Here is a 15944-nt window from a genome sequence, read left to right on the forward strand (position 1 = left end):
TGAATATAGATGCATTCAGAAAGTAAATACCAATTGTGTGAACAGATTAACTATACCTATTGTTGTTTCAAGTATTTGCACCAACTTCCGTCATCTATTAGGAAGTTACAGATATTAATATAAGAACAGAAAGTTTCATATGATTGAAATGTTTTAAGTTATTGGGTGGAAAATTTAATATGAAATTTAGAATGTTCTGTAAAATAGATGATATATAATGATACGAGCTAACATTGTTATTAGATGTGTAAAACTTAAGGTCTAAAACTTGTCTTAATTATGTAGTTTGAAAAATGGTTAGGGAAGGCATTTCTGTGAAGAATGTGTTATTATGTGCAATACAGTCAGCGATTAGCAGTCAATGGCAATTTGATACATGTGTCTGACACAAAAGTTGATGATAAGACTCTTTTTTGGTGTGTTAGAATGATGAGACTACTGAATGAGGCAGATTACTGTTAGCAATCCCATGTAGGAGGTCAGTACTTCGAAGTCCAGCTAAAACTGTTAAATTTCACACTAATAGAATTTTGATACTAACCCTTATCTCCATCCTAATAGTTTCTTAATTAGTATGTTTCTAGCCTGGCAATACATATATATAAAACAAGCAACAGTTCCCCCTTTACAAGATCAAGGGGTACAGCCGTTCACTATTGCATCAAATCAAAAAAACTGAACTAAATCTGGAGACTTCTGGAATATCATAAAAATCAATCAATCCATCAATTTCTTTGATATTCTCCACACGTTTTAAGAATTAGTATGAAACTGATATGACCATTGTTCAGACTGGATGTTGAAAATGTTCTCTGAAGAATAAAACCTAAACAAGCTAGAAATGTTTGACCTTATTTTGTGACATGCAAAGTTAGCAGATGGATTCTTCAATTAACATCACAAGCATTGAACATTCCAAATGATTTAGACATTTAAGTACAGTAATTTATTAATTGGAAGTACACCTGTACACAGAAAGATCACTGATTGAAGAAGATAATTTTACGGCATGTATTCAGGTGTATGTTTCAGTAGATTTTTATATACACTAATTTTTGGAATATAAAAGTAGTTTTGTTTGATAATCTTGCCTCAAGACACAATGATAAACATAATCTCTTTATATAATTATATATACATAATTATATGAAATATAAATCATCAAAACACAGTAATTAGATAAGTTAAACTTATCATATTAATTTCCAATAATTGATTTTCACACCTTCAGTTGGTATCGAATTTTACAACTACATTAAAATATATTCTTTCAATAATTTGTCATTTTATTCTAAATTGTTTTCTATTTAGAAATTTTGAATTGTATTAAGAATGTATAAGTAAATTTTACTGTTCAGTACTAGAATGATTTCAATAACGGAATTGAAGAAAGTAGTATGAAAGATTTTATAATGAAATCATTTCAGTAATGGACAGCAAAATTTACAAATACATTCATAACACAATTAAAAATTTAAAAACAGAAAACAGTTTAGAATAAAACAACAAATAATTAAAAGAATATGTTTTAATGTTGTTACAGAATTAAATACCAACTGAAGGTATGGGATACCATGAAAATCGATTATTGGAAATATGGTAAGTTTAACTTATCTAGTTACTGTGTTTTGATGGTTTACATCTAATATAAATTAAATTTTATTAAAACAGTGTTCAAGCTGTTAATGAATTATTTGAATTTTCAAAAAATCAAAAATCATTCTGTATACTTTTAGTGATTCCAAATTGCACAAAAGATTCCAAATGCATTTCAGATTGAATAAATACGATTCCAAATGAATAATTTCATAAAAAATGAGAAGAATGATTCTAAATTGCATGATGATCTCTCGGGAGATGATTCTATGGCCAAAAATAAGAAAAAAAGTTCATATAAACATAGTTCAGAAAACGGTTTGTAAAATGGATTCAGGGATGGTGAAATGGATATTTCCATTGAAATCTGAAATTTTTCACAAACACAGTACTTCCTTTACTTTGTACAAGGAAGTAAAAAGGTAGAGAATAAACATTTTTAAATTTCGGATTATTGAAATTATACAAAGTTGAAAAACCAATAAATTATTACATCTTTATTCAACAAAAAATTAAGAAAGAAAATTTTGTTACAATAGTGGTATTTTAAAACTTTGTTATATTTTCATTTAATATTAGGTACTTTTACAACAAATAATGCCCACACGAAAAAGACTCTGGGTCATTATGAGCCACTTTGTTATTCTTTCATTGTTAAAAATAAATTAACAATAAACAGTAAAAAAAAATATATATATATAATGTTTATTTTCTAAAGTGTCAGTCTGTAACTGAAAAAGCAACAAACACTTGCCATTGCACCAAAAAGATTCAACTAAAAAATATCTATAATTTTAAACAGAGTTTTTTAATAGAGAAATTGTTCAAAACAGATTCTTTGAAAAATTTCATCAAATTTAAATATAAATTTACTGAATATACAGAAGTTAAAAATTTATGTTTTCTTTATAATATTAATAACACTTAAGATTAGAAAAGTCAGAATGATGAAATTTTATGCTTATTTGTACACACATATATATAATCCAAGATATAATGTATAAAGGAAAACTTAGTGAAGTAACTACTTAGACGCACAGAAATTGAAACAAATACATACTAAAAATATTTACCCTATTTCTGCAGAGCATTTTCATTCTATTTTTATGAATTATTCGAATAACACCAGGAGGTTGTACCCAAGCTTCTCCATCTACCTGTACTGCCACACCCTTATTACCTTTAAAAAAAAAAAATCAGCTCTAAAAATTTTACAACAGCAATGATAAAAATATAATAATGTTACTTAACTATAATACTTTAACAGCACTTAAATGACATAATCAGTGAAAGTCTGTGAATGTAATACATCGGTTCATGAAAAAAGGAGGAAAACTCAAGCACTGCGACTGTATTTTGAGAGAAAGGTGACATCACAAACAAAGCATAGTGTACGCAATACAGAACAATTTCAATGTCATAAATACTCCTATATTTAAGTATACAACCATTTTATTTTGTTATTTCTTTCTATCTCAGTCTTTGTTATGGTTGTAATACATTTGAAGCGCATTAAACTAAACAGAATTGCTGTTTGAAGGAGTAATAGTGTTCATTATGCAACAAGTCACTTTATTGAACAGATGAAAGTGTCACTTGTAGAGGTTAAATAACAAATGCATCGTGTTGGGCTTGATGTGCTACGTAATCAAGTTCATAAAAAAAATAATGTCATTTAATTCCAAATAAGTCTGGCAAAGGCTCAATCCATAATCTTCAGAATAGCTATACCGCTTTCAGAAGTGTCCTATGTTAGATCATCTCTAAAAATTTGATAATAGAACGTACCAGATAATACAGCAAAATACTCAAGTTACCTATATGTTGCTAACATTTATTGAATGAGTTGGCTGGAAATCATTAAGTTAAACATTTTTGTCAGTACAAGCTGGACTTGCACTAGTTCTGGTACAACTAACTATCCACGGATAAAAAAAAGAGGTGATATGCATGCACTGATTAGTAGAGATGTTTCCCTCTCAATACTATTCAAGAAACCTTGAAGACAATCGGGCAGAGTCATCATTTAGAACAATTTTGGCTTCTTGCTCTAGAAATTACTTTATATTTTTAGATTAGCTAATAGAGTTCCCATATTTTTAATTTACTTATTTCAAGCAGTTGAAAATAAATTCTAAAAAAAATAAATGCTTACTAATATAAATGTTTGTTTGTTACGCTTGCATGTAGAAACGGCTTAACCGATCACCATGAGACTTCATACACATATTCTCAAAGGTATTGCGAAGGACATAGGACACTTTTTAGTAAAAAAAAAAAAACAATATTTTTTCAGGAGGGTAAAAAAATTTATATCAGTAGGTATGATCGTCCGACAAAAAATTTGACCAAATTCAACGCCATCTGGCATTCAAGTAAGTAAATGAAATAAAGTGGCGATCCAACACCGTAATACCGACGGTCAAGTCACTATTCAATTGAGTATAGTGCTTCTGCTGTTTCGAATCCTTCTATATTTATTGTTATTCTTCTGTCACTTCTAAGCGATACTAAAACTTTTCCAGTTTTTGAGGTTAGATGCCTGTTTATTGTTTTACTTCTAACGCTATTTTCAGTTTTTACTCTGTTTTTTTCTAAAATGCCTCAGAAGCGCAAATTTAACCTGTCCAGGGATTCATCACGGGCCCGGGCGGCAAAAGTGGCTCGAACTCAAGAATCTTCTGCTCACACAGAACTAAGACGACAACAAGTGAGGCAACAATGTGCTTTGAGAGCTGGTGAAACAACTTCTCAGAGACAAGAAAGGTTAGATGAGCAAGCTGAATGCCCAGCTACCTTAAAAGCAGCTGAAACGCCAATTCAAACACAAATTTGTTTAGAAAGACAATCTCTCGTTCTTATAGCAGGCAGCTATAAGAGCGAGAGTAACTCCAGAACAATCGCAGGCGAGAAGAATCGTTCATGCAGAAATGCAAATCGCACGCCGTCAAAATTTCATGCGTAACAATTGTTCTGTATTTAATAATTTTGGATTTCAATATGATCTTTACTTGATACACATTGTATGCCGCACAATATCGCTAAGCTAAAGGATCGCATAATTAATGCGATCAACTCTATCGAAAATGACATATTAGAATGAGTTTGGCAAGAGCTAAACCTTCGTGTTGATGTGTGCCGTGTCACCAGAGGAGCACATATTGAACATTTATAGATTTTAACAAAAACTGTTTGAGTCTCTGCATCATCTCGTACAACTTTCATTTAGGTAAGTGAAATACTTTTTTTGTACTGAATTTCTGTAACTCCTAGGAACATTATGAAACGCCCCCTGTAACTGAATTAAAATTATATCAGAATTCACAAGATTTTTTTATCCTTTATTTATTTCAAAGTATTTTTTAACAGCACAATTTCTATAATAACAAAGTAATTTTGGGGTGCTCTAACATAAAATATTACAATAAATTATAATTATGAATTTAAATTACACAAATGTTGTTTTCATTATATAACATTTTTTAAAGATTAATTCACTTAATATAACAATATACTTTTTTATATAATAATTCATATAATTCATTACAATGGTGTTGGTACATTTCTAACTTGTTAGAATATCAGTCCACATTTCTTTGGTTGGAATTTTGGGTCTGTGCAATTGTCTGTACCTGCTATCATTGATGGCCGTTGGTCACATGAAAAATTAAAAGAAAAAAAATAAGAATATAATATAATTATATATCACCTCTAATAGTAATCTGTACGGTTCTACATTGAGCAATACGATGTCGTTGTAAATTAATAATACGAGAGGCAGCCATTTGCATTGAGCCAAAAACCGCAACTACTTCCAATATTTTATCATCCATACTAGGCGCCAAAAATAAATCATCTTCCTTAGTACCACCCCAAAAATTTGTACCACCCATAAAACTGCAAAAAAATAATAAGAAAAGATATAATATTATTGAAAAACAAAATAAAAACAGATCTAATGAAATGTAACAAAAAATATGCTAACAAATATGTGGACTTACACACATGTGCTTTCATACACATATATACACACATGCACACACACACACACACACACACACACACATATACACACAATATGCATATGCACACATCCACGTACTTAAATGAGAACAAAAATACCAACCTGATTTCATGCTAACTATACAATTGGTCAAGGGAAAAACTATGTCAATGTTTAACAGTTTGCAATCACTATTCAGATTAATCATTTCTTCTTTTTATTTTATACTGAACTTCTCAGGCATTGCTGATTAAGTGGATAAAATTTCCATTAATGATAACATAAGTATTTTTGTTCCCCATAAATTGGGTGTTTCATCAGATGACAAGTTCTCATGTACTGATATATTTAAGTTCTCATATATTTATTATGCCTATATAATTCGCATACCAAGTATAATGTCATCTTTTGGGACACCCTTAAAAAGTCAGAACAAATTTTAATATACAAAAATAGACTACTATTATTATTTTGTGCCCATTAAGTATGAAACCTGTAGACACATATTTAGAATATTAAAACATTAATTTGTCCTTTTGTTAATATTCATGAACGTTCAATCTTTGCTAAAAAAAAAAAAAAAAATTGTCACTTATTCTTAAAAGATAATAACATCCATCTTTACCAAGCCAGACAATGAAATTGTTTTTGTACAACATAATATGTCAGCTTACAAGAAAGGTTCTTAATAATCTTTCATTGTCATTTTTAATAAAATGCCAAACTATCAGAAAACTCTTCTCACCAATTTATTTAAACTATGATCAAAAGAATTTTTTTATGGAAACATTATTAATATGTTGATGAATTTTTAAACAATAGTAATTAAAATTAAAAAAAACTCCTGTTCAACGTAACATAAAAATGCGCTCAAAATAATTTTTAATAACAGCTTCTGAATTGTGAATTATTTTATAGTAATTTTTTATTTTTAATATATATTTTATCTTAAGAATTATTTCACATGTTTATATTTAAAAAGTTAATAAGGACTCAACACATCTATTTTTTATTTAAAATTTTTTTTAATATTGATATATTAATGTTATTTATATAATAATTTTTATGTTGCAATCAGAATAAAGATTGATTTATTCCCCTATTCTTTTTATCAGACGCTTCTTTTGAGTCTTTAAATTAATGGGGACATGACTTTTTAATGCTATATAATAAGGCAAAATAAAAATAGTCTGATAGGCTTTTCAACCAAAAGTTGAAACAAGAAATATATTCCCCAAATATAAAGAGACACATCAGTGCTTCTGTCAATGGCGGTACAATTGGTCAGAACCAAACAAGCCAAATAAATCCCTAAGATGTACTACTTATAAGATTCTCACAACAATATAATAAATCCCGGGTCCATGATCAAACTCATATAAAAACCAATTAGAAAAATAAAAATCCAAGGAAAAGGATGAATGAAAAACATAATTTACTGAGGGATCGCTAAACAAAATCAACAATTTTATTTGAAGAAGTGCTTCTTCCAAGCATTCATCCAATCTATAATCCTTCAGAAGATCAGTTAAGTATCTTCCCCCAGAATCCAAAAAGTAGATTATAATTCAATGACTTTGCACTTATTAGCTGAAATAAATCAAATTTCTTTTAGATAATATAAAACAAGGTAATATGTTCATATTTCTGTAAGGAATATGCTCACAAATTTCTAAAATTATGAAGGAAATAAAAAAATATTCAAAATGAACTTGCATAGGGTCTAGCTAGTTTACTGGCTAAGTACTTTATTTATTTATGATACAATATGTCAAGCACACCTCCTTTCCTAAAACAATAAGCAACTGCACGAGAAAAACAACAAGATCATTATATTGGCATGATAGAAAACTGATGGACTGGAATTAATTCCAGCCATAAGCAAAAACATGTCAAATAAATAAATAAATAACTTACCTGGGTATGTTGAGCACAACAATTCCTTGTAATGATGGAAGAGGTATTTCATAACCATCACAGAATAACTGGACTCTTTTTTCTAAATTCTTATAAGTTTTCTGAAAATAGTACAACAAAAATTAATTAAAAATGATATGTAAGTAAATTCTAAACTTAGAATGAGAGAAAATTATTTAAACGACTTAAAATGAAACACTCAAAGTGAAAAGCAACATACAATCTTATAAATTTTGCATGTTATTATCTAAAGATAAATAATTATTTTAAATTATGTTGTATCATGAGAAAAATGACCTTATCCCTTGTATTGTGATTTTTTTTTATCTTTATCTTTTTATGATTTCATCCATACTGTTGTGTCTGGACTGATATTAGGTTTAGTTATTATTTGGGGAAACAAGAATTTTTCAATTATTACGATATATGCTCTCACATGATGACAACCTCATTTCTATCATTATTTTCAAAGACATATGGACCAATTATTACAGAACTATTGTACACTTCATGGTGTGACTTTACTACCGTGCAATGATTCTTGAAGAATTTCATCAGTATTGTTGCTGCTTCATATAGAAAGTTTTGCTTATTCACACACACACACACACACACACACACACACACACACACACACACACACACACACACATATATATATATATATATTTTCACATACATATATGTATGAATGTGGAAAATATGATGCATTACTTATGAATATACTATTTATTACATATTCATTATTGTTTGTAACATTCAAAAGTTGACAGTAAAACCTATATGATTCACATCATCAGTGTCATTTAATACCTCACTACTTGAATTTCATAATGTTTAAATCTAAAAGAGATGGTCAATAATTAACAAAAGACAAATTGATGTAGAGAAAAAAAGGTTCATTCAGTAACAATGAAACCTTTTGATGGTCAAGTTGGCAACTTTGCAAACACATTTAATCAGCTGTTCAATCATAATTAATATAAACATAACCTCTTTTGTTGATTTCAGAATTTCAGCTCTGCTTGAAACTTGTATTCCAGAGGAGCAACGTTCAGTGATAAGATTTTTGCTATCAGAAGGTGTGAAACCAGAGAAATTTACTCAAGAATGTTGAAATAGTATGGTGAAAAGTGTTTAAACCACAACAACAGTGTTTAATTTGGGCAGAACAATTGTGACTGATCTCCATAGCTCTGGAAGACCAGTTGAAATTTCGACTACTCCACTGCAAAACCACATAAATAATCTTATTCACAAAGAGAGGTAAGTCAAAATTTCCCAAATTACTAGTGTTATATCAGTGTTGGAACCACACATTCAGTCATTCATGATGTGGTGAATTATTGCAAAATCTGCTCAAGATGGGTTCCAAGGTAGTTGATTCAAGCCCATGTAAACCCCGGATTCGCATATGTTCTGCGCTCAAAGAACAGCTTGAAGCAGAAGGTAATCACTTTCTAGAATGTATAATAACCCGTGAGGAAATGTGGAAACACCATTTTTAGCCAAAATGGTAAATTCTTGAGTAGAAACATCTGGATTCACCCACCAAAAAGAATTCAAAACTCACACATCAGCCGGTAAATCATTGTTGACAGTCTTCTGGGACTTGCAAGGCCCAATTTTTAGTCACTATTTGGAAGAACAACGAACTGTGAACAGTGAGTACTATTCTAACGTGCTCCAACAGAAAGTGACACCTGCGACAAGGCAAAAACATTAGAGTGCTCTCTAACAAGGTGTGATTCCCCGCTTCCCATATCGCTCAGAAAACACGGAAATGCTCGAGAAGCTGGGTTGGGGTGTTATCACATCCTCCTTACAACCCAGATCTTGCCCTATTTGATTTTCATTTGTTCAGCCTGCTCAAAGACTTCTTATGCAGCAAGAAGTTTATGACAACAAAGCGGTACATGAATGGTTCAAACAGCAAAGTAAAGACTTCTATGCTGTGGGAATCAGAAAGTTCACAGAATTGTGGGATGAATGTCTAAATATTGCTGGAGACTATGTTAAAGAGTAGTATAAGTTTCATTATCATTGAATAAATCATTTTTTCTGTGCATCAATTTGTCTTGTAAATTTTTTATTGAGCGTCCCTTGTATGAAGATTCCTTTAAATACTGGTGTACGACAATCACACTACCTACAACCTAAATAGCAACAAACAGTTTAGGGTTTCTAGTATCACACTGTTTGTGATACACAAACACTGTTTGTGATACACAAACAGTGTCCACATTTTCAAGTATACATACATTCCTTTGTTTACAGGATAGGCTTCTTAAACATTGCAGAAAAATAATTTTTTTATGACTCTGTATCCAGTATTAACTGCCACAGGCTGATGGCATTATATCATTGAAATAGTTAATATGCAGACACAAAACTAGCAATTTTTAAAAAATGCTTTACTTCCAAAATGCAGTGTTATGCATCACTTAAATGTTATAAAAACAATTAATTACTGGTTAAAAAATGTTATCAAATGTATGTAAATGTTATCGGGAAAAAATTCCTTGTAACTACTCAATTCAATCTTTTCTCAATTTTGAAAAACTCTGCATATTAAAAATCAATGAAGTAAATTGCATTAAAAAGCAAATGTTACTTTTGTTTTAATGTTTTAATGTCTACCTGTGATAGAGACTGTAACATATAAACAAAAGAATGGTCACAACGAAGTTTTAATTATAATTTATTTTGCTTTCCTTTTAAACTACCCTGTGCATGATTATAAATTAATGATTGTGGACAATAACGTAGTTTCTAAAACAATACTTATAATTTCTGTAGTTTTTTAATTACAGATAAATAACAACAAAAGTGTAAATTGTTCTTCATGTCGTATGAATAATATCTAACCACAATTAGAAACTGATTAAACATCACAGAAATCATATTGGTTAAGATGAAATCAACTGATTCGATGGGAAACATAATTGTGATATGAAAACAGAAAGAAATAAAATAAAAACTAATGCAGTATTGGCCAGTGGAATAGACTAACAGGAACCTCTTCTAGAAAAAAAAAGTTGATTCAAAATTTTTTAATATTATTTCTTTGCTCAAAATTGAGTTACTGATGGAAAGCGTTCAGTAAAAATGAATACAGTTATTTATTTTTTTCTTTTAAAATGAATGAGATTAAGTAACATATTTATGCTAATTTAAATTTGTTTAGCAAATTTTAAGCACAATAGTAAAAAAGGATTTTAAATTAATTTAAAAAAATTACTTGTTTAACAATCGATTTTAGAAGTTGAAGGTTGTGAGGTTCAAATCCAAGTAAAAGTTAGTTGCTTTTATACAGATTTGAATAATAGACAATGGATTAATAAAGAGTGGAATAATAGAAAGTGGATTACCAGAGTACTTTGATGCGTTTCAATATATATATTTTTTTTTCTTTTTTAAAACTTTGGAAATAAACTTTAAAATCAATACGAATCAGAATATAATTAAAATTAAAAACTTTTTTAAATTAAAAGTTATAATTAAAATTAAAATTAAAAGTTAAAAATTCCATATAAAGAATTTTATACAAAAGTTTAACTTTTAATATTAATTTTAACTTTTAATTTTGATTTTAAATCTTAATAAAAGAAAAAAAAAAATTTAATTCCATTTTGATTTGAACTGATTTTAAAGTTTATATCCAAATTTTTAACAAATTTTGTTTTTGTTTTATTATATTTTGTTAATGTTGTGTATTTATAATATGTGATTTTACATGTACAATTAAAAGATTGGATTAACTGACGATGTGAAAAAATCGTAAAAGTACTCTTGTGTATAAATAATGATGTAAGTTAAACGTCATCCTATCCTACTACATTTAATTTTATTCTGTACTTGGTGGATCAAGTTATTTATTTTTTGCTTTTTCCTGTTTAGCCTCCGGTAACTACCATTCAGATAATACTCAGAGCATGAATGAGGATGATATGTAAGAGTATAAATGAAGTGTAGTCTTGTACATTCTCAGTTCAACCGTTCCTGAGATGTGTGGTTAATTGAAACCTGACCACCAAAGAACACCGTTATCCACGATCTAGTATTCAAATCCGTGTAAAAATAACTGGCTTTACTAAGAGTTGAACGCTGGAACTCTCGACTTCCAAATCAGCTGATTTGGGAAGTTGCGTTCACAACTAGACAAACGCATTGGGTTATCAAAATAGCCTTTCTTTCTTTTTCCTGTTTAGCCTCCGGTAACTACCATTTAGATAATACTTCAGAGGATGAATGAGGATGATATGTAACGAGTGTGAATGAAGTGTAGTCTTGTGCATTCTCAGTTCGACCATTCCTGAGATGTGTGGTTAATTGAAACCCAACCACCGGTATCCACGATCTAGTATTCAAATCCGTCTAAAAATAACTGGCTTTACTAGGACTTGAACGCTGGAACTCTTGACTTCCAAATCAGCTGATTTGGAAAGACGCATTCACCACTACACCAACCCAGTGGTTTAAGTTATTTATTTATATTTGTATGCCATTACATATAATGTAATGGCTTTACAATACAGAGAAATATGAGTCTTATATATATACACATATATGATATTCTTAACATAAAGAAAAGGATTTGCGTTTAAAGATATACTACATAGGATTCGAATATGTAATAAAAGCATTAAATAAAATGTAAATGTAGTAAATAAAATAATGTTAATTAAAGAAGAAAAAAAGATAGATTACTACAATATAGCATGTAGCGGGGCTTTCTTTTTATTTTTTTCAGAATGACCTCCTGTTTTTTCATTACATTCAATTTTTTAATATATTATGGTTTTACTGCAAACCCAAAAGCTTATGATTAGATATAGCTTTTTAGTGATGCTGCAGTTTATTCCATTCTTAAATCAAAATTTAATGCAAATCCTTTTTCCATTTTTTCCACAAGTTAAAAATCGACAACCTTACCAAAACATAACCTTTTCAGCAGCTAATAACAAAAGCATCCAATATGGTACCAATATAAACATATGTTAAGGACAAGTATACCAACATAAAAAAATGACTGTGACAATTGGCTTTATACAACCTGGGAAATTAAAAAATTCTAGATATTTTTTTATCGCAGCTTGTACACTATTTCACCACTAGAGTAAACTACCAGTTTTTTAACAAATGTGCATTACTATTTTCTGTAAGATTAGAACATTTTAAGGTGATTATAAGATAAAGCCCATTAGTTAAAACGGTACTATAGATCTAGGTAAAGTTTCTTCTTTCTGTGTATAAATAGTTAGCTCTGTATTACCGAAAAATATTTGTTGAACAAGATGTTAATAATGATATGGGGAAAAGGGAATTTAAGTAAAAGACAGATACTGGCACAAAAAAAAAGAATGCAGTAACTTGAGAATAATTGCTTGTTAAACAAAGATGGAGATCTCTTACAACCTCTACTTATGTGTTTGGTAAAAACGTAAGTAACAGCAAGTATTATGTTAACGGAAAAAAAAGAAAAGAAAATTAAGCAAGAAAATGATTTTACTTACATGAAGGAACTCTTTACTGCCTAATACACCATACCAAATATAATTTCGTGCTCTTGATCTACATTTTTCAGGATGCTCTTCACGTTTCATATGAAAATCTAATGATATTTTTGCATCAATACCTATACCAAAATAATTATTCATCACGCAACGTTCAATATAGCCCTCCCTGAAAAAAAAAATTAACATTATTTTCATATTAAAACATCAAATATATACTTAAAGCGAGGTTTACATAATTATTAATATGAAATGTTTTTTAAAAATACAATTCATCTTCTGGATAACATTATGAAAATCACATATCACTGATTTAAAAATAAAATATAAATAAAAACTAAAGATCAGAGAAGTCTCTTATCTATTAACTAATAAAAATGATGTTAAACACTAAAATGTTTTTCAAATCATCTGTAGTAAAAATTAAATGACAGGGATAATATATGAAATGAATATTAACAGAATAAACATGACACAAGTTATAAAAACAAAAAGATTTTAACAGCCAAAGGAACATAAAGTATGGACTAATGAGGTGTGAAAAAAAGTAATTTTTTTCAGACGAGACTCAATTCTTTGTCCAAGGGGAGAGAGTAGCCTAGATTTGTAAGTCAGCAGATGAGAAAACTACTACGCCAGCACACCTTCAACAAGCTCCCAAACAGCTGACAAAAAAGATGTTTTGTAAATGAAGAGCCAGGAGCACTTATGCCTGTGGATGGAATGATGAAATCAGACAAATACAATAATATATGTCAAAGAAAAAAAGTCCCGCTTATGCAAAAGAACCCAGAATTAATTTTCCAACAAGTCCTTGCACCATGTCACACATCAAAGAAAGCAAAAGAGTTCTTCAAAAACCAAAAAAAATTGAGTGCTCTCGTGGCCAGGTAACTCCTCCGTCTGAATACCATTGAAAATTGATGGCCCATAACTAAAAAGAAGACTCAGGAAAATGAATTGTAGCACAAAAACTGACTTTATTAGTTTAGTGGTACAGGTTGGTTTCAAGATGAAGAAATCAAAAATCATTGTTCTACCTTAGTGGATTCAATGCCAAAGAGGATTAATGAGATAATCAAAAACGAAAGAGGGGACATAAACTATTAAATATGAGTAAGTTTGACTAATAAACATTTTTTCTTTTAAAAGTACTGTGTTCGCATTAATTTGTTTGCCACAGTAGTTATTTTCAGAAAATATTTAGTTTCCTTCCAGTAATGCATTATAGTCCGTGAAAACATTGATCTTTAATAATTAAATTTGATATATAGAAATTGTAAAATAACCCTTCTTTTTGTCTTTTAGAAATTTCATACAATCAGCTTGGATCAGTACAGACTACTTTAAGTCCAGATTAATAGATAAATAGTATTTATTAATTATGATAGAAAATAATATGTATACTGACATAACAGTTTCTAGAGGATCCATTAAAGGAACAGCTGGTGCACAAAGAGCATCTGCATTTGCTAATAACGCTTTACTAATCATCCCACCTTTAGATGATACATCTGAAAAGCAAATACATACCAAATTATATACTATAGATATAATTAAAAATACATGCATATATTATAATATAAAAAACTTACAGTAAAAATACAACAGCATGTTAAAATTTTCAGAGAATTTTTGAAATATTACTTTAACATCCTGACCCCTCCGAGGGGTAAAACATCCTCCTTGTGATGATTTCGGTCACCACACCTCCCCTTCCATGCCTAGTGTAGATGAGCTTTACGGAGGTTGTCATATTGATCCTCTAACTCTGATTACATGTTACAGTCATCAGTTAGGCCTCTGTCAGAATGGCACCAATGCAAAGACCTCGGTAGACATTTCCATCGGTGTTTTAACTTAACTTGCTGTCGCATTCACTATAGACTTCTGCAAATGTATTTTTGGTGTAAAGGTGCATTCTCCAATAGCCAGCAAATTATTTTTTAAGAAATAAACGTACACATCTCTTATAAGGTTTTCATTGAAAACAAATGGTCCCAGGATTTTGTCATAAATAATGCCACACCAAACATTAATGTGAAATCTATGTTGGAAAGCAGTTTCCACAGACCAATTCACTCCATAAATTACTATATTTAGAATTGAAGACTCTGTTTCTCATAAAAGTGGCTTCATTCAAATAAAATTGAATTTATCTTCTCAGTGTTATCAGCGTTGTCTAGAAGCCAATGACACAAATTTAAACACTGGAGGTAATCAGTTGGCAGCAAATCTTAAACCTTCTGCAGGCAGAAAGGATAAAGATTTTCTTTCTGTAGGATGCACCACACTTTGTCTTTAGACAAACCAGTGCAACATGAAATTCACCTGGTACAAGTCATCATTAACATGATGATTTACTTGGTGTTCAACAGAAAATGAATATTTTGGAAATGATCCATTCGTTCGTAAATGCTGACACACCAAAGAATGTTTATTAGGTACAGAAAGAATAATACGATTTTCTGTCAATTTTTTGTCTGATTTGCTTCAATAAAAACTGATTTTCACAATTTTTTATTTACTCTTTATTGACTGTATTTACATTAATTTTCTCAGAATTAAATTCTCTATAAATTTTGTTACTAAGTCTTCTGCATTTATTAATCATTTAACAAAGCTATTGTACTAAAAACCTAAAAAAAAAAAATTGTTTTTTGACACCGAATTTTGAGTTTTACATCATATATCTTAAAAACTAGTAGAGTTACAGTCTTTGGACCTGTTTTATCCTACTTACCAGCTCAAATTATATAAGAAACTACCAACTTTACTCCTTAATCTGGGTCCCAAAAAATATAGTAAGGCTTCTTTTTATTAGAAGAGCTGAAATAAGGGCAAAATCTTTTGCTAGCTGTAACTCAAAGAGAAGCTCTTCCAGACCTATGTTTATTGTATTTTTTCATTAT

The 15944-nt window shown here is 29.7% G+C and overlaps 1 protein-coding gene across 1 annotated transcript in view; it reads right to left on the reverse strand.

Moving 5' to 3' along the window:
* The window catches only part of LOC142333319 (diacylglycerol kinase eta), a 123551-nt gene that overhangs the window by 16823 nt on the left and 90784 nt on the right, over positions 1-15944 (reverse strand). The window contains exons 17-21 of the mRNA XM_075380340.1: positions 14444-14546; positions 13033-13201; positions 7517-7617; positions 5306-5493; positions 2670-2776 (exon numbers count right to left, since the gene is read on the reverse strand). Of these exons, the coding sequence (XP_075236455.1) occupies positions 2670-2776; positions 5306-5493; positions 7517-7617; positions 13033-13201; positions 14444-14546 (668 nt within the window). The remainder of the gene's footprint in view (positions 1-2669; positions 2777-5305; positions 5494-7516; positions 7618-13032; positions 13202-14443; positions 14547-15944) is intronic.

This window comes from Lycorma delicatula, chromosome 12, assembly GCF_047948215.1.
Source record: "Lycorma delicatula isolate Av1 chromosome 12, ASM4794821v1, whole genome shotgun sequence".
Classification (NCBI taxonomy): domain Eukaryota; kingdom Metazoa; phylum Arthropoda; class Insecta; order Hemiptera; family Fulgoridae; genus Lycorma; species Lycorma delicatula.